The sequence below is a fragment of the Liolophura sinensis genome, chromosome 7 (genome assembly GCF_032854445.1).
Source record: "Liolophura sinensis isolate JHLJ2023 chromosome 7, CUHK_Ljap_v2, whole genome shotgun sequence".
Lineage (NCBI taxonomy): Eukaryota > Metazoa > Mollusca > Polyplacophora > Chitonida > Chitonidae > Liolophura > Liolophura sinensis.
The window spans coordinates 34,469,750-34,489,847 of record NC_088301.1 but is presented as its reverse complement, the minus strand read 5'-3'; the positions used below and the strand labels follow the sequence as shown (position 1 = coordinate 34,489,847).

Sequence of the window (20,098 nt, the reverse complement as noted above, 5' to 3'; positions counted from 1 at the left end):
TAATATATCACTGACAAAATATTATACCAGCTCCATAACACAAGATTCGCGATTAAAATATACTGTTCACATAAACGTTTGTCTAAAGAATTCTGAAACAGAGTTTCAGTTGCACATTACCACAGACCAGTACAAAAACTGAACAAAATATTTTTCATCACATCATTTAGTATTGACATCAGGAGAACACTAGAATGCTTTTAGAATGGATACAAATTCAACACTAGACATAACTGTGCCCTTAACTGTCTTACATATTAGAATACGACTATAATCTTGATCTGTACCACTAAACCCAGTTGTTTAGGAAGGGTCAATATTTCAACCTGGAATAAATTTAACATTTTATTGAAATCCAATATGTTTGTGTTTGGAAAATGGGGGGGGGGGGGGGGGGGGAGGAAGAGAGACTGATATTTAGATTTAAGACTGCCTTATATTTTTGAACAAGCGTTCCCAGAATTACTTGCAATCAGTTCAAGTTAATCACTACTAGTGTAAGTTACTGGTTACTGTTTATACACGACAGTAAAACACAACGGACAATATTTCTCCTTCACTGGATATATTCCTACATATACTTGGAACACTAGGAATAGTCACCAAAAATGTTTTCCTTCATGGCCTTAGGAAAGTGCATGGAAGTGTCAACATCTGCCAGCCAAATGAAATGAAACATCAATGCTTAGGTACAATGGTAAAAGTTTTTACAGTAATATTAACATGTTAATAACAGCGATTGTCTACAGTTGGTGGGAAGAAATATGAAATATCAACTGAAATTCCACTTGCCGTTAATACCTTACTTTCTGATATTCTTTCACATAAATCAATGCAACTAATATCATTAGGACTCATGATTGGTACGTAAAAAAAGAGATTCATTTTTTTCATACATCCACAAGGATTCAATATAAATTATGTAAGGTGAAATACAACTTTAATGGCTTGAAATATTCTGAACTGATCTCATTATATTGCGTACAATTTCACATTCTGAGTTATCAAAATATAAAATGAGCCTAATTTAAAATGTTTAAATTCTGAATTGTGCTTGTCAGAAATATAACAACTAGTAATTCATGATGGATGTAACACTTACTTTCAAATAACAGCATTTAGAGAAAAATGAGCAGGGATTTCTTTGAACTGCTGATGGAACTTTTCTTCAACTGATTCACCTAAGTTCAATATCTGTGGCATAATGAAGTTTCATATCAATTTAATCAAGTGTATACACGAAAATGTGTGATAGTTCATTTTGTGTAAATAAAGATGCCAACTGTACAAATGACACTTAATCAATGAACAGAAGTGCTTGTTAAAGTGTATGTACATGTATGTGCTGGTATAATTTGGTTATGTTTTATAAACTGTGTATCAGGGACAATTTTAGAGCACAAAATATATTTACAACATTTAATGTGTGGCAAAGCAACTGTGGCTTAAAATATACACTTAAATACTTACAATTAGCAACAGTATTTCCATTTCAACAGCTGTATAAAATATAATTATCTTCCTTCTTTTTACATTCTACGCATCACATGTACCCATTCCCATATCAAAATTTCAAAATAACATTTAATGAAATATGTGAAGAAGAATACAAATCTGACCATCAAAAGTTTCTCTACACAGAGTATCAACAGTGATATTGCAACAGGTTAGCTAATACCTTACCCAAGGAGTGAAACAAAAATTCCTTTTACACATAAGCCTGCTACTAAGCAGCCATTTTTCATCAGACAACTGAATTCTAAAGAAGGTCAATGCATAAATACTTCCTAGCTAGGTTTGTATTAATGGACTCCAAGGACAATTTTAATGCTTGTTGGCATAAAACTTTGTCATAGTAGTTAATCATTTTGTCATACAGAATCCACTTTTAAATCTGTGTTCTTTTTTAAGATTCCAAGAAACAAAAGTTGAATAAGATTTTTTTATCTGTCATGGCAAGACTTAATGCCTGATGCACATGTACCTCTAGTCAAAAACTTATTCCTTTTTACCACCGTGAACCTACAAATACTTTTTGTGGAATGGCAATTTCCACGCAGTGAAAACATTACCTTAATATCATCTTTTCACAACAGCAATACAATCAGATAAAGTTACAATCTTCAGAAAGGTAATAATCTACATAGATCGCTGGCACTTATGTCCTTTATTTTTGTTTCTGAGTTATATTTAAACCATGACATACAAATTGATCTGTTTGCACTCCTCTCTCTACATTACCTCAGGCATCTCATTTCCGTGTACATTTAAAAAAAATGCAAATATTACATATTTTTTTTTTTAAATATTTTCCAGCATCTGTTATATTTAGTTTATTTAGAGCATTTATATGTCATGAAAACATAAAAAAAACTACAGTAACAACAACACACCACTGACAAATCTGCCACTTAATACTAAGAAAACATTGTTGTGAAGCAATGGTTTTACTGGAGTACACCACGAGCAAATTACTGACTATCACTGAACAGCAAGAAGATATCAGAAAGCACTGAGAATCTTCTTTGGACAAATACAAAACCATTTTGGCTTTGAGACTTCTAAACCAAGGTGCACATGAGAATGGTAGAGCTGCAGTGAAAGTGAACATACCCTAATTCTTCAACCTTTTCACATTTTAAAAAGCAACTTTCAGTGCAATTCAGACATATTTTTACTTTGATTTTGGAGGGCTTCATAAAGAGCATAATTTTATCAGTCTACACCGAATACTGACTTCAGAATAGGCTTGAATAAACACCTTACAAACATGTGAAAAGGTAGAAGTATTATAGTATATACAGAGCTAAATGGGAATCAGCCGTGAGTGAAATATCAGTATTAATTAATTTACCTGACAAGAATGGATATTTTTCAACTTTTACGATACTCCAAATATGCTTCCTATATGTAATCTTGTGTAAACAAAACTGCTCATAAAGGTAAATGTTTACAGCGTGTGCTTATTCCATAAGACTGGCTGTGACCAGTACTTCATTTCCAAGATTCAGCAAATAAATACACCTTTACTTTTATTACACACACTGACCTTCCATCCACAAAATTTACACTACTAAGACTAGTCTCTTGTATCACCAGCTGATTAGCAAAATTAAATTTTGGGGGAAAAAAAAAAAAAAAAAAGACGAAGCAATCTCTACATTATCTTCAACTTTCAACATACACATAAAGATGCAAGACTGCACACAAAGTGAACTTCTGATTACCTAAAACCGTGCTCAACAAAGTTCACATGTACATGTATCTTACATTATTCTTGACAAAGAATGCACGTCAACAGAGCTTTACCTATTTTCAAATATACTATTTTAGACTCTTAGTCGTACGTAGGTTCACTGATAATAATGAACAAGCCGTAGCATCACCATCAAACTTAAAAGGTTTTCAAAGCTAGTGAAATCTTTTACATTCACATTATGATGCCTCAATTTCTTTATCAGCATTTCCAAAAAGTTATATCGTATTATAATGGTGGTTAGCAAAGCACACTGCTTTCACAATTCTACATTCAAGTATTAAACAATGTCCATACAAGTCCCAGAACAACAGTTTATACAAAGCAAATTTCCTGAGAGCATTCGAAAAGACAGTCATCTGATGAATGCATGTGACATCACTATTTTTTTTTTTTACTTCAGATCTGTTTTGTCGTACTTTTGATGTTATCATACAAATTCAACATAAGAATGAAAACGATATGTTTTCACATCAGAGAAACAAAAATCCAATTCAGCTGACCACTTGGTTTGTACTGCACAGAAATAATTCATGAAAAGCATCTGGCCATAAGTAATCTCATGTGATCATTTGTGTTTTGCTGCTTCAAGTTGCATTCAAGATAAACAATATAAAGGTACAACTTTCAGCTATTCTTTGGAATATTGGCAGCACCATATCCCACCCCCTTTCTCCAGAAGAATGGAAAACATAAGAACAAAAAACTGAAAGCCACAAAAGGACAAAGAAACACACCTAATTAGCACCTTCGAGACACAGCTCTGTGGTAAGAGAGAATCACACTGAGACAGATAATAAAACACATAAGATGTAGACACCATTGGAAAAAAGGTCACAAGACAACTGGCAACAGAGGCCGCTAATATCACACTATCTTTGATCCCATTTCCATCATAAAGAGTCATACAAGTTTAAGATCTATCCACCAGTACAGGTTTCACTGTTCCACATTAAAACAACATGGGAACACTTCTGCTAGGAGATTGTACAGTTTTCTGATGGTTGTTCCTCCTCCTGCTCGTTGTCTGTCTTTACGGATTCTTCTTCTGCGGATTGGTCCAGCTCTGGAGACGAAGGCATTGAGATTTCGGCCGCGGCGCCGCTTTCTGTGGAAGACGTACTGGTCAGATGTGAGCGAGATGGCGCCTGCTCTATAATCTTGTTTAATGTCTCTATTTGTCCACGCAACTTGTTCAGGAAAGGCTTGTAACCAATGCTAAAAACAGAAAAAGTACCTGTATCACTATAACCTCACTCAAGTAATCTTCACTGCAGAAATGTGTCCCATTTAAAATACAGAGGAAATAATCTCTCTTACTCTAAGGGAAGCAACTTTGCAAGTACATCCCGAATGTCACATGACACAAGAGGAATTTTTTTTACCACGATCAAAGGGCAGTAACTTTACAGTCACAGAAAGGCTACTTCATGAAAAGATGGATCACACACAAGGAATGTTCCATTATCCTTTCTCTTAACAGAATGTTACCTCTCAATTCAGTCTTGGTGCAAGCAATTGTTATACTATACTATCACAACCAATACATGAGCTATTCAGCTGACCTAGCAATGTTCATGTCGACTGACAGTTTTGTAATGTCCTTATAACCTTCATTGTGTCTCTTTGTGTCTTCCACAGTCAAGACAAATCACTTTCACTGCTAAGGCATTAAGGAGACAAATATAGCACACATGTTACGCTGAAATTATGTTACTACCCTAATTGTCATATATGTACTGTGATCAGTTAAAGAAGACATAAAAAATACAACAAATTTAGCAGTGACAAAATCCTAGGACCCACCATTCAGTATCTGCCCACAGCTCAATGTAGGACAGCCCCTCTCTCATTCTGCCGACTATCTCTATGGGTGTCTCTGTGAGGCTGGCTGTGTTCACAGTCCGATCCACAGCCACGATGTCCCTCAGGACCACAGCAATGATGAGTGCCCACTCTAAACATCCAGCTTCCAACATCAGGTGTAGCAGATATCTTAGAAATGAAAAACAAAGTTATTGAAGTTTATAGGCATATGTGTAACTGGCACTCACATACCTGTGTTGATGTATGCTCACAGGAAGTGTTCTACCACTATTTGAAAACCCCCTTAACCTAGCCTACGGCCAATGTAAGTAGCTGCTGGTTCGTCAGTGTCAGCGATCAACTAAGTGAAACTAAATATTTGGTCAACTGCCATTGAAATGTAAATCTCAACAGCTCCACCTTAAACTGGAACCAAGTTCAACTCAATATGAACCTTTCCACAAAAATATAAAATGATTTGTTTTAGGCGGTTTGACATCTGTTGTGAGCATGCCGTTGAAACTTACCATGCCGGTCCATTTTTTTTAGACGTGGAAACAAAAAATTTAATTGAAACAGTCCCAGTTTAAATAGGGACCTAATTCACTTGGATATAAACCCGCACACCAAATATAATATCTTCATCTGAATCTTTTTACCACGATCACACTGATGAACTTGAAATCTGATGTTGTCATGAAAACCAGAAATTTGATTGATATAGCCATAGTTTAAAAAGGAACCCAGGCCACCTCAATATGAACCAGCACAATAAACATGAAATTCTTTATCTTCTGTCCATTCTCCAGACGGTCTGACATTCCTTCAGCATAATGTGCCAATGTGATGAGAAAATTTAAGAGCACAACTTGAGATTTGTAGCATTTTGAAACACACTGTAAATAAAAACCAAGGCTTTTGTAAGTTTGTGAAATTCATGGTCCACCAGCCTGTGGAATCAACCACCTGGCATTTCAGTATGAAATTACCAATATTATGGGTTACTGTATAACACATGTTAAGTCTACATTAAATCAAAGCTAATCTTTATGTGTCTTCTGTATGAAGTTACTATGCCCCTATCAAATGATCAATGTCAGATATATGTACTGGTATTCCTTCAAAAGAAAAATGCCATTTGACCTAAAATTTTGACCATGACTTTTTACCGCATTCATCTTGGAAAGGTGTTTTAAGGATTTTCTTTTGGGAGCTAGGATAATATCCTACTGGACCTATGTGAGTTTTAAGTAATACTTTATATCCATTCTTGTGGGTTTCCCAAGGGCTCTTCTCGGTTTCCTTCCCGGCTTTCCTCCGCCCTGTATAAGCGAAATACTCTTGAGTTCAGGGTAAAAAACCAATCAAATAAATAAATAAATATAGCCATTCTTGGTCTAAAAACGGCACTTTTTCAGTGTGACTTACAGGGAAAATACATTCTGTTTATTAGCAGCAGGCAAGAAATGTACCTGAGTTCAATTTCTGACTGGTGTGGCCCTTTGTTGGCCAGTTCATGAGAGAGCTCTTCCAGTTCCGCGCTGAGCCGGTCATTTATAGTGCTGCTTTCTGATGGCATCTCTGAGTCCCCCTGAAGGGAACTGGTGTCTGACATGTCTACAGTAGCCACACTGCCATCCTCTGGAAAAAAAACAAAAAAAAAAACACAAGGATACTGCAGGACTAAAAACAAGGGGACTAACACCTGAAAAGGAGCTTGACTAAAGATTCTGTTGTATCTTTCTGTCTGGTAAAAAATTATTTGATTAAATCTGAATACAGACAGAATCTACAAAATCAGACATTTTTTCCTGCTTTAGGCTTCACCAGTTTAAACTGTTGTTTTACATGCAGAATACGTCTCTTTTCAATGTCGTTTTCAATGTCGAATTTCAAAAATTCATCTAATTTGGCCGTCTTTCCACTTAAAGACATATTTACATAATCAGAAAGTTTTGAATGCAGGAAAGTTAAACAAACAAGGAAATCAGAAAAAAAGGTAGCTTTTAATTTTTATTCCATTTCTGGCCTTTTTTTTTAGAGTCTGCTCACCTGTAAAACACAAAATAAAATTGGTCTCGCCTTAATAATAAATAATAATATTTTTAGACGAATTCTCCAATACTTAACAGTTTGGGACAAAATCACATTTCACATTTTTTTACCAACTTGAAATCCAGTTTTAAACGAATGGCTCAGCTATATTGCATATCAATACCAGAGAGCATATGGCTTACCTTTAGGAAGTGTGGGCTTTAAGAAGACCTCCCCGGAGATATCAACTCCTGTGAGTAAATCTGGTGGAGGTTGTTTGAATACTCCCGGAGGTTTGAACATCGTGGTTGGGACCTCCAGTTCAGGTGGTGACATTCCTGCCAAATCCTCTTCACTCAAGCGACTTGAACTTGCTGTACTGTTAGATGCTGAAAGGGATACCACAATGTTTCAGCATTATTTGCACCAAAAATTGGAAGCATGAAATTCTAGCCAAATTTGTAACAGGGTATATGGAGATTTTTTTATCTGCCCATGCCCCTGCAACAAATATACACTGAGTTTAACTTTCAGTGTTTTTGAAATAACATTTTATTCAAAGAAAATAAAAAGAAGGTAATCTACTACAAATCCATCACGAGCCTATATGTACTATCAATTTTGGTAAATCCTTATTTCAGAGGGTCAAAGTCATTTTCACATTAAGTAACAAAGAATTAAAAGGAAAACTAGTTACTTTCTTGCTCAGTGGGAGGTCAGTGAATGATGATGTCCTTCGTGGTCATATTAAGGTTAGAGCATGCATTTTAAAGAGTTATTTTGATATCAAACCATCTGTCTTAAAGGCAAGGTAAATTGATAAAGACTGGGATAGTCTGAATTGCTTTCCTAAATTGTGAAAACATTGCAGTGAATTAAAACCGATATCGCACGTTTCCTCACAGTATACGGAAACAAATTATTTCTGTCCCTTCCACGTCATCCTCGAACAAATGACATCAATCGCCGACGTATATCCACAAATAAACTGCCCTTTCAAATGCTCTTGACGTCATCCCAACATAAATGCCTTACTCAACGTCACATCTGCCTGATCCGATGTCGTACAGGGAATATTATCATGTCACATCAAGAAAATTTTACGCACACAGCCAAAGATTTTGTTTTTGAAGGAATCTTCAGTTATATGGGTTAAATAGTGTTATTCATCAAAATCCTATTGAAACATAGTGTTAGGCTTACTCAGTAGGATTTCTTTCATATCATTGTAATATTTCTATGCAATTTGTATTCTGACCAGAGTGGCACTTTAAGTAATGTTACACACCTAAACATACCTTAAATGACCATAAATTTTGTCCATGACTAACTTGCCCATTTTTCCCCGATTCTGAAAGTTCTCTTGATTTTAGAAAAGTGCTTTGAGGTTTGCTTGGAACATGGGATGATATTCTACTGGAAAATTTTATCCCCAAAATAATATTTTGTGACATTTATTTGCCTCTGGAAAAGAATTTTGGGGTGCAAAATTTTAGGTCATACTGTAGATACAACATTCATTTACCCAGTACATGCGTGAGTAAGTTGTTATAAGATTTATAAAATTCAGCTATATGGTTGGTAAATTTTAGTGACACATCATCATTCATCAATATTTACCCGTACATGCACGTACATATCCTAATGCATGAGAAAAGGGGTTGATGGTGCTTAAACGACAAAAGAAGCAGAGGTTTACCAGAAATGTAGAATTTACCAGCCATAGATTTGACAAGCTGCTGAAACACTGTTTGGGAAGAGATCGGATACGGCCACTGGAACGATCGGTGAATCTCATGGAGCGCCATCACAAAGTCTTCTACTTTGGCTGCCCGTAACCTAGAATTAGCAACAAATCATTAAGCACAATATAACTGGATCAAAAATCTCACCAAAACACTATAATAAACGGAAAGTTCACAGTTACCTTTTCTACATAATTATTTTTAATAATTCCAAATTATTATATTAGTTACAAGACATCACATACATTTTATTCTTCATACATGTAGTTTACAGACAGCACCAGTACTAATGAGAAGACAGTATTGTTTTGTTGTAGAAGATAAACTTGCTCAAGCGATAGCAGGATTAGGTGTGAAAGTAAATCAATCGCTTTACAAACATCTTAGGTGTGCAAAAAGCTAGGATTCAAAATGACCTTATGACAATCTGCTTGCATAAAACATTAGTGTAACCAGCATTATTTATTACAAGACTTAAATGTACCAGTGTCTATTTCAAGTCTTTCACTTTTAAAATTATTGTTTTCTCACACTTTTCTTTTCTAGGAACAATCCACTGGTCATGATCACACTTCTGTTAAGGAGCATTTATCATAGTACATCATCATTAAAACACAACAAATTACAAGAAGTATATCAATGAAAAATGTATGTGTATTGATTCTGAAATCTACATTAATTTCACTGCAGAAAAATTTTTGAAATTATCGCTTGATATCTACCTTTCTTTCCTTAGCCAGGAAACTAGGTGGAAATCTTCCATGTTCCCAGCAAATGCCCCAAGGTCTCTCAGCCTATGTTTACTCAGTAGTTTCCGAGCATGCCGACATAGAATTACATCCATGAAAAACTGATCAGCTGTAGGCTCTTCCTTGTGTTTGGAGTTTTGTCTGGAACAAGAAAAGGAAGGAAACCTCCTCAGTGCTTCTTAAGAATTTGATTAAACTGTTGCTTCATAAATTTGAAAAGTAACACATTGAAAAGTAACACATTAACTGCCCAAGTAGCATAAATTTATTTTCTTTCATTAAACATAAGAAATTAAACTATACAGCACAGATTCACACACACATTCACAAATAGATATGGTTCATAATCTCACTCTCTAACCTTCTTAAACTGACATGCTGAGCATCACTTTTTGTTTGTCGGATTTTTTCTTTGGTGATTCCCAGATCTTTGGTGTCTGTGAGGGAGCCACTGGAGTTTCTCATGCGTGAGACACCATAGCTGAAGGGGTTGACATCCTGAGGGGTGAGGGGCGAGCTGGGGTAACTAGGGGTGTATGAGGATGTGCTGGAGACTCGGATAGGGGGAGTTACTGGGGGCGATTCCGCCTCTGCTGGATCTGTAATAATACATAGAGCTGGTCATCAGTGATAAGAGTTGCCAGGAAAGGAAATTAGTATAAATTTAACCTATTTGCGTATCTTCTAAATTTTGCAGAATATATTACACTGCTTTACCACCATAATTCACAGAAATACATACACGTGAAAATGAACGATCCATCTCCTTAATTCTTAAAGTTTAGGTCACTGGAATACTTATAAATCTAGAACTGACCAATAGCTTTGAGAAATCTGATCATGTTCCTAGCCAACTCCCACTCTCCCTTCTCCAGCGTGGAGTCCAGTAACATTGTAGCATGCTGGAAAAGTCAACAGATCATATTACATTCTGAACTTCCTTGGCAGCTAGTTTTCAAATCTATATAAAACAACAAGAAATTTATTCATTTATTTGATTGGTGTTTTATGCCGTATTCCATAGTATTTCACTTATATGAGGAAAGCGGGCAGAACCCATATGAATCCACGACCATCCGCAGGTTGCTGGCAGACTACAAATTTAAGAAACGTAGGTGACACTGTCAAGCCTTGTGTAAAACATATAGTACAAGAACAGGATACATTTTACATATATAAAATAAAACTTCAGAGTTACATTTAGAGATAAAAAAATGCAACATTTCACATGATTATGAATATTTAAAAAAATTAAACAGTAAAGCCTTCTAAAGCTATGATGTTTCGTCTCTTGGATCCAAAAACATCGAAATTTTACCAAATTTTTCGAAAACTTAGAGTTTATCTGCATTAAGGTGCAAATAAATGAGTACATGTAAAGTTTCTACTTCCTCCTTTAAACATGTTTTCACAGTCAAAGGGAGTGATTCATATCACAATCATACAGCAATTAAATATCAATGTTTCAAATCTGACTATGCAATCTCAGAACTGACCTGCCTGCTGACCAGTGGTTTTTCCAAGTTCTGTAGGATAATGAGGTAGGATCCTGCTGTGTCCAGTTGATTATTCACCAGACACTCCTGTCAACATTGAGACATCCAGTTTACGGGAGAATCAAACAAATAATTACATCAATGCTCCAGAAACCATTCCATTCCTGGAGAGGCATGGGGAAAATATCATAGTTCTATCAATAGAAAAAATAACTAAGTAAAGTAAATAAATAAATCAAAGAAAAAAATTGCTTGAATCAAATGCAACATAATTTTTTTTCTTTTGATCTGGGTGCAATTCATTTTTTATATTCAGATTACCACGGTATAAATTAGTCAGTTTACTTTTTACTACATTATTGTGTAAAAGAGGAATGCGAATACACCATTTTCTTTCTTTTCAGAACTATTTTCTTTTTTTTTTCACTTGAAATGTTACACATCCTAAAGGTCTTTTTTGGTATGTACAGTATACACAATGACTAAGCACTTTCCCTGTCCAAAACAACAACTCAGCTGTGTATTTGTTGACAAAATGTATTCCTTACTTCAAACAAATCTTTGGGGTTTCCCACTGTGTTGAAAAGGTAAGGCCATAGGGCCACCTCTGTCTTCCTGGCACAGTGAACCACTGTCTGCAGGAATTCTGGGAACTCTTGGATAAAGGCTGCCACCCGTGGCAGTAATGGGTCTGGAACAAAGGTCATGAAAAAGGTAAATAAAGTTCAAAAATCAACACGGTCAACAACCAATGAAATGAATGATTACTTTAAATATGACACACACATTGGGATGTTCAGAAACTGTGCTTAGTTCATACAAGTATTCCCAAATGACACACACTTGGGACATTTTACTTCAAGTATACTTCAGCTCTGCAGCGCTTAATTACTGGCACTCAGTTTTATATGAGGAGGATGTACTACAAGATGTCATCCTCCAAAGCAGAAGAGCAAAGGTTTCCTAATCTTCAATAAAGGTTGGTTCACAAAGGCTGCATGATAAGCAGACTTACCTGATACAGGGTCTTTGGTTTGTAAGCAGACTTACCTAGTACAGTTCTTTGGTTTGTCAGCAGACTTACCTGGTACACAGTTTTGGTTTGTAAACAGACTTACCTGGTACAGTGTCTTTGGTTTGTAAGCAGACTTACCTGGAACAGGGTCTTTGGTTTGTAAGCAGACATACCTGGAACAGGGTCTTTGGTTGTAGCTTCAGCTTCCAGGACTTCATGTAAGAGGAGCTCCAGGACATGAGGGAAGTAGGGCAATTCTGTGCAACAGCCTGCCAGGTCTAGAGCATGGACACCTAGGCTGAGAGTGCAGGAAAACATTGCCAGTGAGTGAGAACTTCAATTAATATCACACAGATGTTGATTGATTTATTTATTTATTAGTGTTTTACACTGTACACAAGAATATTTGACTTCTACAATGGCAGCCACCATTATGGTTAGAAACTCACAACCATCTGCAGGTTACTGTCAGACCTTCCACACAGGTCTTGGATTTGGGGACCACATTTCAAAAATTCACATCAAAATTCTGGCAACATGTACCCAAGGAGATGAATGTATGCTCACTCTTACAAAATATCAACATGTGTCTTAACTGTAATTGTATGTTTTCACTAGGTACGGGCAAGGTAAAGTAAATATGTTGCGGTTAGAGTTAAAAACACATTAAATTAAATACATGAATGAATATATCAAAATATACAATATACATACTTTCTCCGTAATAATTGCCTTAAAATATGATGCAGGTAAATTTGACTCTGAAATAAAAAAGGAGGAAAAAAGAAATACACTATGGCAGATACACATACACGAATTAAGAAGAAAACAATTACACCTATCCTGCATCCAAAACGAAGTACAGAAAAGCAGATTTATACAATTCAGATAATCATGTCAAGAAATCTGTTCGGATAAAACGCTTAAGTTAAAACTTCCATTACAGCTGTACAAGTTTGCATCTTTACTACAGTTACTGTACCTCACCTAAAGTGTAGTTTTCATCAAATGATGCATTTTTTCCTAATTTTGACTGATCCATCCACCTAATATGGTCCACTTTTTAGTGAAGTTAGTTTCTTTTCAAAATACCTGAAGTGTTGGCATCAAATGTATCATTCAAAGGCTTCTGAAAGTGCACTTTTTATTTCAGGTGAAATATGGTAATCTGTACGACAATTTGAAATTCCTGAAGTGCAAACTCGTCAGAATGTTATGTCATTGGAAATGCTTATAAAGCCCGCTCTTCACAAGTATTAAATATAATATTTACAAGTGAACTGCAATGTAAGCTACAAATTCTATATACATCATGCAGGGCCTAATCTGGCCTCAGAGGGGCAGGGGGTGGGACCATCGGTGAAGGGCGCCTAACTGTTGAATATTTTGTTTGTCATACATTTTTAAGGGCCCTGGTTCCTACGGTTGACCTCCACCGCACGTGCACACCACAACACATACCTAGCCCGAAAATTCAGTCCAAGGATGGCTTGTATTTTCTGATAAGCGGAGAACTCTGTCATCTGGGATGACGTGCATCTGATCATCACATTTTATTATAGCTACCCCAGGTCATCATTAAAAAGTTGTTTGTTATGGGTAACAAACCCTGTTTTTTGAAGTCATGGCGGTCGGTTGGCATTTTTTTTTGAAAGCAATTCCCGTCCTGCATAATCTGAATGCTAATTGAACTATCACGAGTCCAATTTTCGTCACCTGTTTCAAGGCATACATTTCCGAATTTAAATGCTCTTTAAAAACTTTATTGCTTTCATAATCAAGTTCTTTCACACTGAAGTCAAATATTCCTTCTTGATTCTGGATCCAGCACTAAATTTAAGTAAATTTTCGAACTTTAAATCTAAACAACTGAAGTTGAAATGCATCCATTGCCAATTTGCTTTTGCCACACAGATATTATATTCCCCAAAACTAATGTGACCAATGGTTAGCTGAAGCCTAGCGACTAAGTAGATAATCTGAGTGTTATAATGAATTCCGGCTGTTTCTTCTTTGTTTTTTTTTCTATTTTACACAACAGGCTCTTCGACGGAATGGTAGGGTTCGGTAATCAGACGCTGAGAAGGGCTGGATCAGGGCGTCATATATTTATTCTGATATATTTCACTTTCAGTTTCATGTAGAAGAGTACTTACAGTTCTCTCCACAGAGTAGTAGGGCAGCTTCTCCAGGGCCCCTGACTGGCTATTGGGACAGAATGGACCATACGACATCACATCTGTGTCAGCCCCTAATATCACAGCTTCCTCAAATAGTACAGCTGAGAAATGAAAAATAGAAAGAAAAGTTACTTACTGACAAAAGACATATTGTTTTTATCCCTTACACGCATCTGAAAACAAATATGTCATTAAATTACAGTTTTAGTTTAAAATATACTTCTTATTGTTTGGATAGATATTACTAGTGCAGACATCAGTGTGCTGGAATCTGAAAATTACATATCTCTCCGGAAGTGTCAGTGTTTTTCGGAGGAGCAAAGATACGCTATGCATATGTCATAAACCATGTGAGAAAAGAGAAACTGCACTGTGTGTTCCTGTTACAATTATGACTATGGCTTAATGTCACATCAACAATACTGGATCCATACTGTGGTGAGACATACACTTAATCTGACCAAACATTGCCACAGGTACATGTATGCATACATACCTAAAGGATATATTTCCACTTTAAATGGAAGCATGATTCTTTTTGACATGAAATTATGAGTTTTCTGTTCACCCTTGGGAAAGAGAGGCAACCACACCTAGAAAGAAACAGAAATCTTGCTTTTGAACATTCTTGGCTTTTATACACATCTTAACTACCAAACAAAGAATGATGGTCATTTCCAATATGTCCATGTTACATATTATTGTTGTTGAAATTTTTCTGACCAGGTAGTCATATGTGACATATTAGTTTATTGTATATTTGTAATTTATGAAGTTAAAGCTTTAAATAATGTATGTATATAACAGTATATGTTATAAGAATTAATTATAATTTGCTTGTCCAGATGTGGGACAAATGGCATGTAGCCTTAGGCCTGTAAAATATAACCTTTATTTTCAAACCTTGACAACTGCCTTTGAGTCTTCATGGAGGGAATGGATGTTACAGCTACATATATCAGAGATGACAGGAGTGGTCATATTTTCATGTATAAAAAATCATACAGTTTACTGTTTTCGCAAGGGAAGTAAAAAAAAACAACAAAAACATAAATAGTTTGATATCTGAAAATTATCCAACTTTACACCATTACAACATGCTAAAAGTTTAATACAAGAAAACAGAACTTGGTCGATGAATTCTTGGTTTCTTCATATTATTCACACACAAATATATCAATATTACACACAAAAGAAAGAAATACTGGCACATGGTTCATGTGGACTTGATGGTACCTCATTTAGAGAAACTCAGAAATCTGAAAATTTAAAAGACGTTTCTAACACCCGTTATCCTAATTCTTTACAGATGTTAATAGTGTTCAATGTAGAATATTACATTTATTTACCAGCCTTTTGGAAAAGTAAAGATATGAGTATGTTGTCCATGAGATGGTCTAACCATGTGAGAAAAAAAAGAAACCCAATACACCTGCTAGAATTACATATATATATTGGCTAAAATGATCAGACCAGGTGTGCCAAATTATAGAAGAAATAGAATAGTTTGCTGATTAATGTATTGTTGTGACACACTCTGTTGCATTTTTTTCTGTTTTATCAATCAAGCCATAGGCTAATTAATGCAGTATGTGACACGTATCATGTTTATCTGCCTGTTCATGTATCTCCCTCCTGTACCTTCATCCCCTGGGCTCCACAGCTCAGCCACAGAGCTTCCATGAGCTGTTTCTTGTCACCTTCTACTCTGGCTGTCATCCAGACATTCTCCACATTTGTGGCAACAACACATGGAGCACAAAATGGAAGCTGAAATAATGAAATATTTATATCCTGAAAATTTGATCTTTTTTGGATCATCATATTTGTGTGCCGTACAAAAGTAGCAATTTTGGATCCTGGGTTATTTGATCTGAATATTGGTTTATAGACTTGACTTTCAGTTTTTCAAAATAGTACATACGCAGTGTAAGGATGCTTACCTTTTATACTGAACTGAAAAAATTCTTCTATCAACAAGCACTTAACAAAATATTTTTAATTGGACTTCCCCTTTATGCCCATTGCTAAGAAGTAAATCTTAAAATTAAAACACTTCACAGGTACCCTTATTACAAAGCTATCAGAATGCTACAGATGTTCACTGTGGATGTCATGTCAGGTGACAGAATGGTTCATACGAATTCTTATTAACGGTAAACGTTTAGTGTTAAACACCACTGACTTACAGGTCTGTAATTATGCTCCTCTTCCTCCTTGATCTGAGGCCCTGAGTGGTCATGTTGGAATAAGATGAGTTTACCCGCCACGTTCAGCATGATACTCTCGGCTTCATCACTATGTTCAGGAGTCTTCATTCCTGACGAAAGAATATGCACAAAAACAACATGCATGAGGACTTCAAAGGTGTGTTGTTATGGCATACAGTTAGGGAAATTCAAGCCATGGGTTATGAGCAGTAATGTATAAGAAAAATCGTAATCTGTCAGTAACAATATCTTTACTATTATCAAATACTTCATCTGATAGCTGTGTCAAACATCTTCCCATGAGTAGCAATGTACAAAAAGCTGTTTAACACTGGCCTTCTAAGACCAATATCAGAAAGTGATCATACTTTGCAAAACTTCCTGAAATTAACCTCACGAGTACTTAATAGTTAAGTCTAAAGTATTAAGTACTTAAGACTTAAGTATTAAGTACTCGTGAGTAACAACACTGATAAAAAAATAGTTTCCATGAACTGTTTATTCAATTAAAAACATGAGTTGAAAAAAATATTTGTGCACCTTGTTAAAGAGAACCTTTCATATACATTACCTGACTCTGTTCTCAATGATGTGAGATTTATGGCTGTCACACAGATAGGGTGAGGGATGAAGTTTGCAATTGCAACTTCCTGTAGCTTGGTTATAGTCAGACTGGGATCTACAAAAAAAAAAACAAAACAAAAAACAAGCATTTCACAAACCTCTCTTTCTCTAAACAGTTAACCATGCAGGCACTATTCATCATTTTATTGCCTCTTTAACCCAAATTCCACAAAATTATGTTCAAGTCTCTGCAACAAAAAACTAGGAAATGTAAAAATATAGAAAGTGGAACTTTCTGTTAAAGACAACACTGTAATTCTTCAACAATTTCGCTTGTTTGGTATTATTCAGTGTAGACTGATAAAATTACAGTTTTTGTGAAGCCCTGAAATGGCAAATTCAACCAATGTAGTTTTGTCTTGAAAATTGAATTACAATTGTGCACAAATTGCACTCAACATTGCTCTTTCCCCTGTGAACAGGTTGAAGGATTAGAGTACTCCAAAAAAGTATCACATTTCAACTTCTATTCTCCCACTCTCAATTTCTATAAAACAAAGATGTACTGTAATTCTTCACTCTTTTCACATGTTTACAAGATGTTTAATCAAGCATATTTTGAAGGCATTATTCTGCATAGGCTGATCAAATTATAATTTTAGTGAATTCCACAACTGACCTCCCCAACCAATGTAGTTTTTTCTCCAGCATCAAGTTAAAAAGGCTGAGGAATTAGAATAATAATATGACAGGTTTGTAATAATAATAAAATCCCAAATCCTAGCATTTCAAACTTAAACATCAACATTCCATCGACTCACTGTTCTGAGTATTCTTCCTCTCCAGGCTATAAAACATGAAGTGTAAGTCTGCACAAAAGACGACCAGTAAGTTCCTGAATGTGTTAAGCAGCAAGATCTGGGAAGGGACTTTAGCTACTGCTGCAAACGTGTTGTCTAATTTGCATGATCTTGGGTAACAACGCATCTAGAGGAAGAGAAACAGGGTGAGAAATACATTTACATGTTACTTCCTTATACAAATTCAATCATTTCATTTACATATATTCTAAGTATAGTTAAACTGATCTAAACCGGAATATTTAAATTTAACCAATTTAGAAAATATGTGTACATGCACCACACCAGTGCATCAAACAGATCACTGACATGATGGGCAATAATCAAGAATATTTCACTTCTATGACCGTGGTCAGTTTGATACATGTAAGTGTTGGAAATTGGAGTTCCAAGCGCTAACTGAGAGTTTATGGGAAATGATATACCTGTATGTTAATGAAAATGTTGATTAAACCTGCATTATGACATTATTCTCAGTTTGGAATATCATAAAACAAAATGCTTCTTTTTTAACTTCATGGCATCTGGGTGTGAAGTACCAAAATGTTATAGTAAAAGTGATATGTAACATGTGAAATAATGCCTATATCAGTGCAGGAAATCCTGAGCATATCAGAGCCATACTGCGGCTATGCTAAAGCCAGAAAGTACATCACCCACCTCATCCCTCTGGTCCAACATGTTGTAACAGCCAACACAGATGAAATCTTTCCACCATGTAATACCACCGGTTACAGCCATGGATCGTTCCTGGTAGGAAATGTATAACACTTAAACACAAAATTTTCATATGAATGTATCCCAACGTTTAAATGTTTTAATATCCTGAAATAATGAATAACTCAGCATGTATGCTTGTGGTCGAACTTCATGCTTACAATTCCTTTGTCTTTTGACAAGGAGGAGTAATCAGGTGTGTGTACCCATATTGTGTCTTTTTGTGGCAGCGCCATGCCGCCAAAGTGCTGCCTCCACTGAAACATCTAGCCAAAAGCACCAGACATGACACCCCACCCAGTCATATTATACTGATAACATCTCAGTGCTAAGCGCAAATTTTTAAAAAAATCTTTGGTATGACCCAACCTGGCTAAACATTGTAAAATTTTACTGGAAAAATTCATAAATAAAGTATACTGAACATTCAAATACTGTGACATTCTCTGAGAGGCTAGTGAAACATCATACCTGAGTTTCGTTTCCAAAGAGCTTCCACTTCCTGGTAAAGAGAGCGTAATGTGCCAGACCTGTTCTCCCAGCTACGGCTACACACTGACCTGTCTGATCAATAGCTGCATACTGGACAAAAACAAATACAAAAAACACTGTGACAGTGCTTAGGCTGCACATTACGGCAGGTATGCACATGTAGATAAAAGGGAATCTTCAATGCTAAAGTTACAATCAACTAAAGATCACTTAAAACGCTGAAGCTTAGTTTGAGTCAAACATAAAACAAGTTTGTATTCTCAGGATAAGCACAAGGGAGTGAAATCACACAGGCATTTATGACAAGTCTAAATTTAAATCTCACACTCATCACACTTTATTTTGGGTACTTAAAGTTGAAATTTTGACATATTTGTTTTTCCGTACCATTTATGAGGCAGTCAAAACTTTTATCTATGGCCCATCAATAAACTCCACAACTGTATTCAAAGTGTTTGCAGAAAAACCATCACTTACCCGAACAGGCCAGTTGGGGGTAAGGTAGCTGGGAGAGATAGGGATAAGCTGCCACTGTTTGTGGCCAATAAGTCCCCCACAGCCTGAGCCACCGGAGGCCCCTTCCCTGAACGGCTGGGTCTGACTAGACAAATTCAACAGCATGTCCCCTGTGGTCAAAAACAACTTATCTTCACCCTGCAGGAACAGGTGCTCATGGTTTGGCTGAAATCAAAGAGTTGAAAGAAAATGTTACATCAGTACTAGTAGTTATTAGTAATTAGGCATTTGCTAATGCAGCACTTCACAGGTGAGATAAACAGGTTCATGTGTGGCAGGCTATGTGACCCAGTGGAAACAGGAGATTTTTTTATCTAAGAGTTTTATCATTTTGAAATACTTGTACAAAAAAATTTGCTCAAGATGTTTTTCATATTTGATTACAGGAAAGAGTCTTAAATCTTAATGTTGTCTATCAAATACTACTTCAGGTATGTTGCCATCAGGCAAGAGTTGAA

The 20,098-nt window shown here is 35.9% G+C and overlaps 1 protein-coding gene across 2 annotated transcripts in view; it reads right to left on the bottom strand.

Moving 5' to 3' along the window:
• Positions 1-3,201: 3,201 nt before the first annotated feature.
• The window catches only part of LOC135470063 (guanine nucleotide exchange factor subunit RIC1-like), a 34,727-nt gene continuing 17,830 nt past the window's right edge, over positions 3,202-20,098 (bottom strand). Inside the window, exons 12-32 of one of the 2 annotated variants that reach the window (XM_064748782.1) lie at positions 19,602-19,805; positions 19,104-19,214; positions 18,576-18,665; positions 17,877-18,042; positions 17,063-17,170; positions 16,471-16,601; positions 15,923-16,051; positions 14,778-14,874; positions 14,258-14,382; positions 12,816-12,862; positions 12,275-12,399; positions 11,635-11,777; positions 11,087-11,173; positions 10,408-10,492; positions 9,952-10,189; positions 9,564-9,731; positions 8,796-8,935; positions 7,300-7,485; positions 6,535-6,703; positions 5,063-5,251; positions 3,202-4,474 (exon numbers count right to left, since the gene is read on the bottom strand). In XM_064748782.1, the coding sequence (XP_064604852.1) occupies positions 4,234-4,474; positions 5,063-5,251; positions 6,535-6,703; positions 7,300-7,485; positions 8,796-8,935; positions 9,564-9,731; positions 9,952-10,189; positions 10,408-10,492; positions 11,087-11,173; positions 11,635-11,777; positions 12,275-12,399; positions 12,816-12,862; positions 14,258-14,382; positions 14,778-14,874; positions 15,923-16,051; positions 16,471-16,601; positions 17,063-17,170; positions 17,877-18,042; positions 18,576-18,665; positions 19,104-19,214; positions 19,602-19,805 (2,979 nt within the window). In that variant the 3' untranslated portion in view covers positions 3,202-4,233. The remainder of the gene's footprint in view (positions 4,475-5,062; positions 5,252-6,534; positions 6,704-7,299; positions 7,486-8,795; positions 8,936-9,563; positions 9,732-9,951; positions 10,190-10,407; positions 10,493-11,086; positions 11,174-11,634; positions 11,778-12,274; positions 12,400-12,815; positions 12,863-14,257; positions 14,383-14,777; positions 14,875-15,922; positions 16,052-16,470; positions 16,602-17,062; positions 17,171-17,876; positions 18,043-18,575; positions 18,666-19,103; positions 19,215-19,601; positions 19,806-20,098) is intronic. The other variant, XM_064748783.1, reaches the window with a different exon arrangement.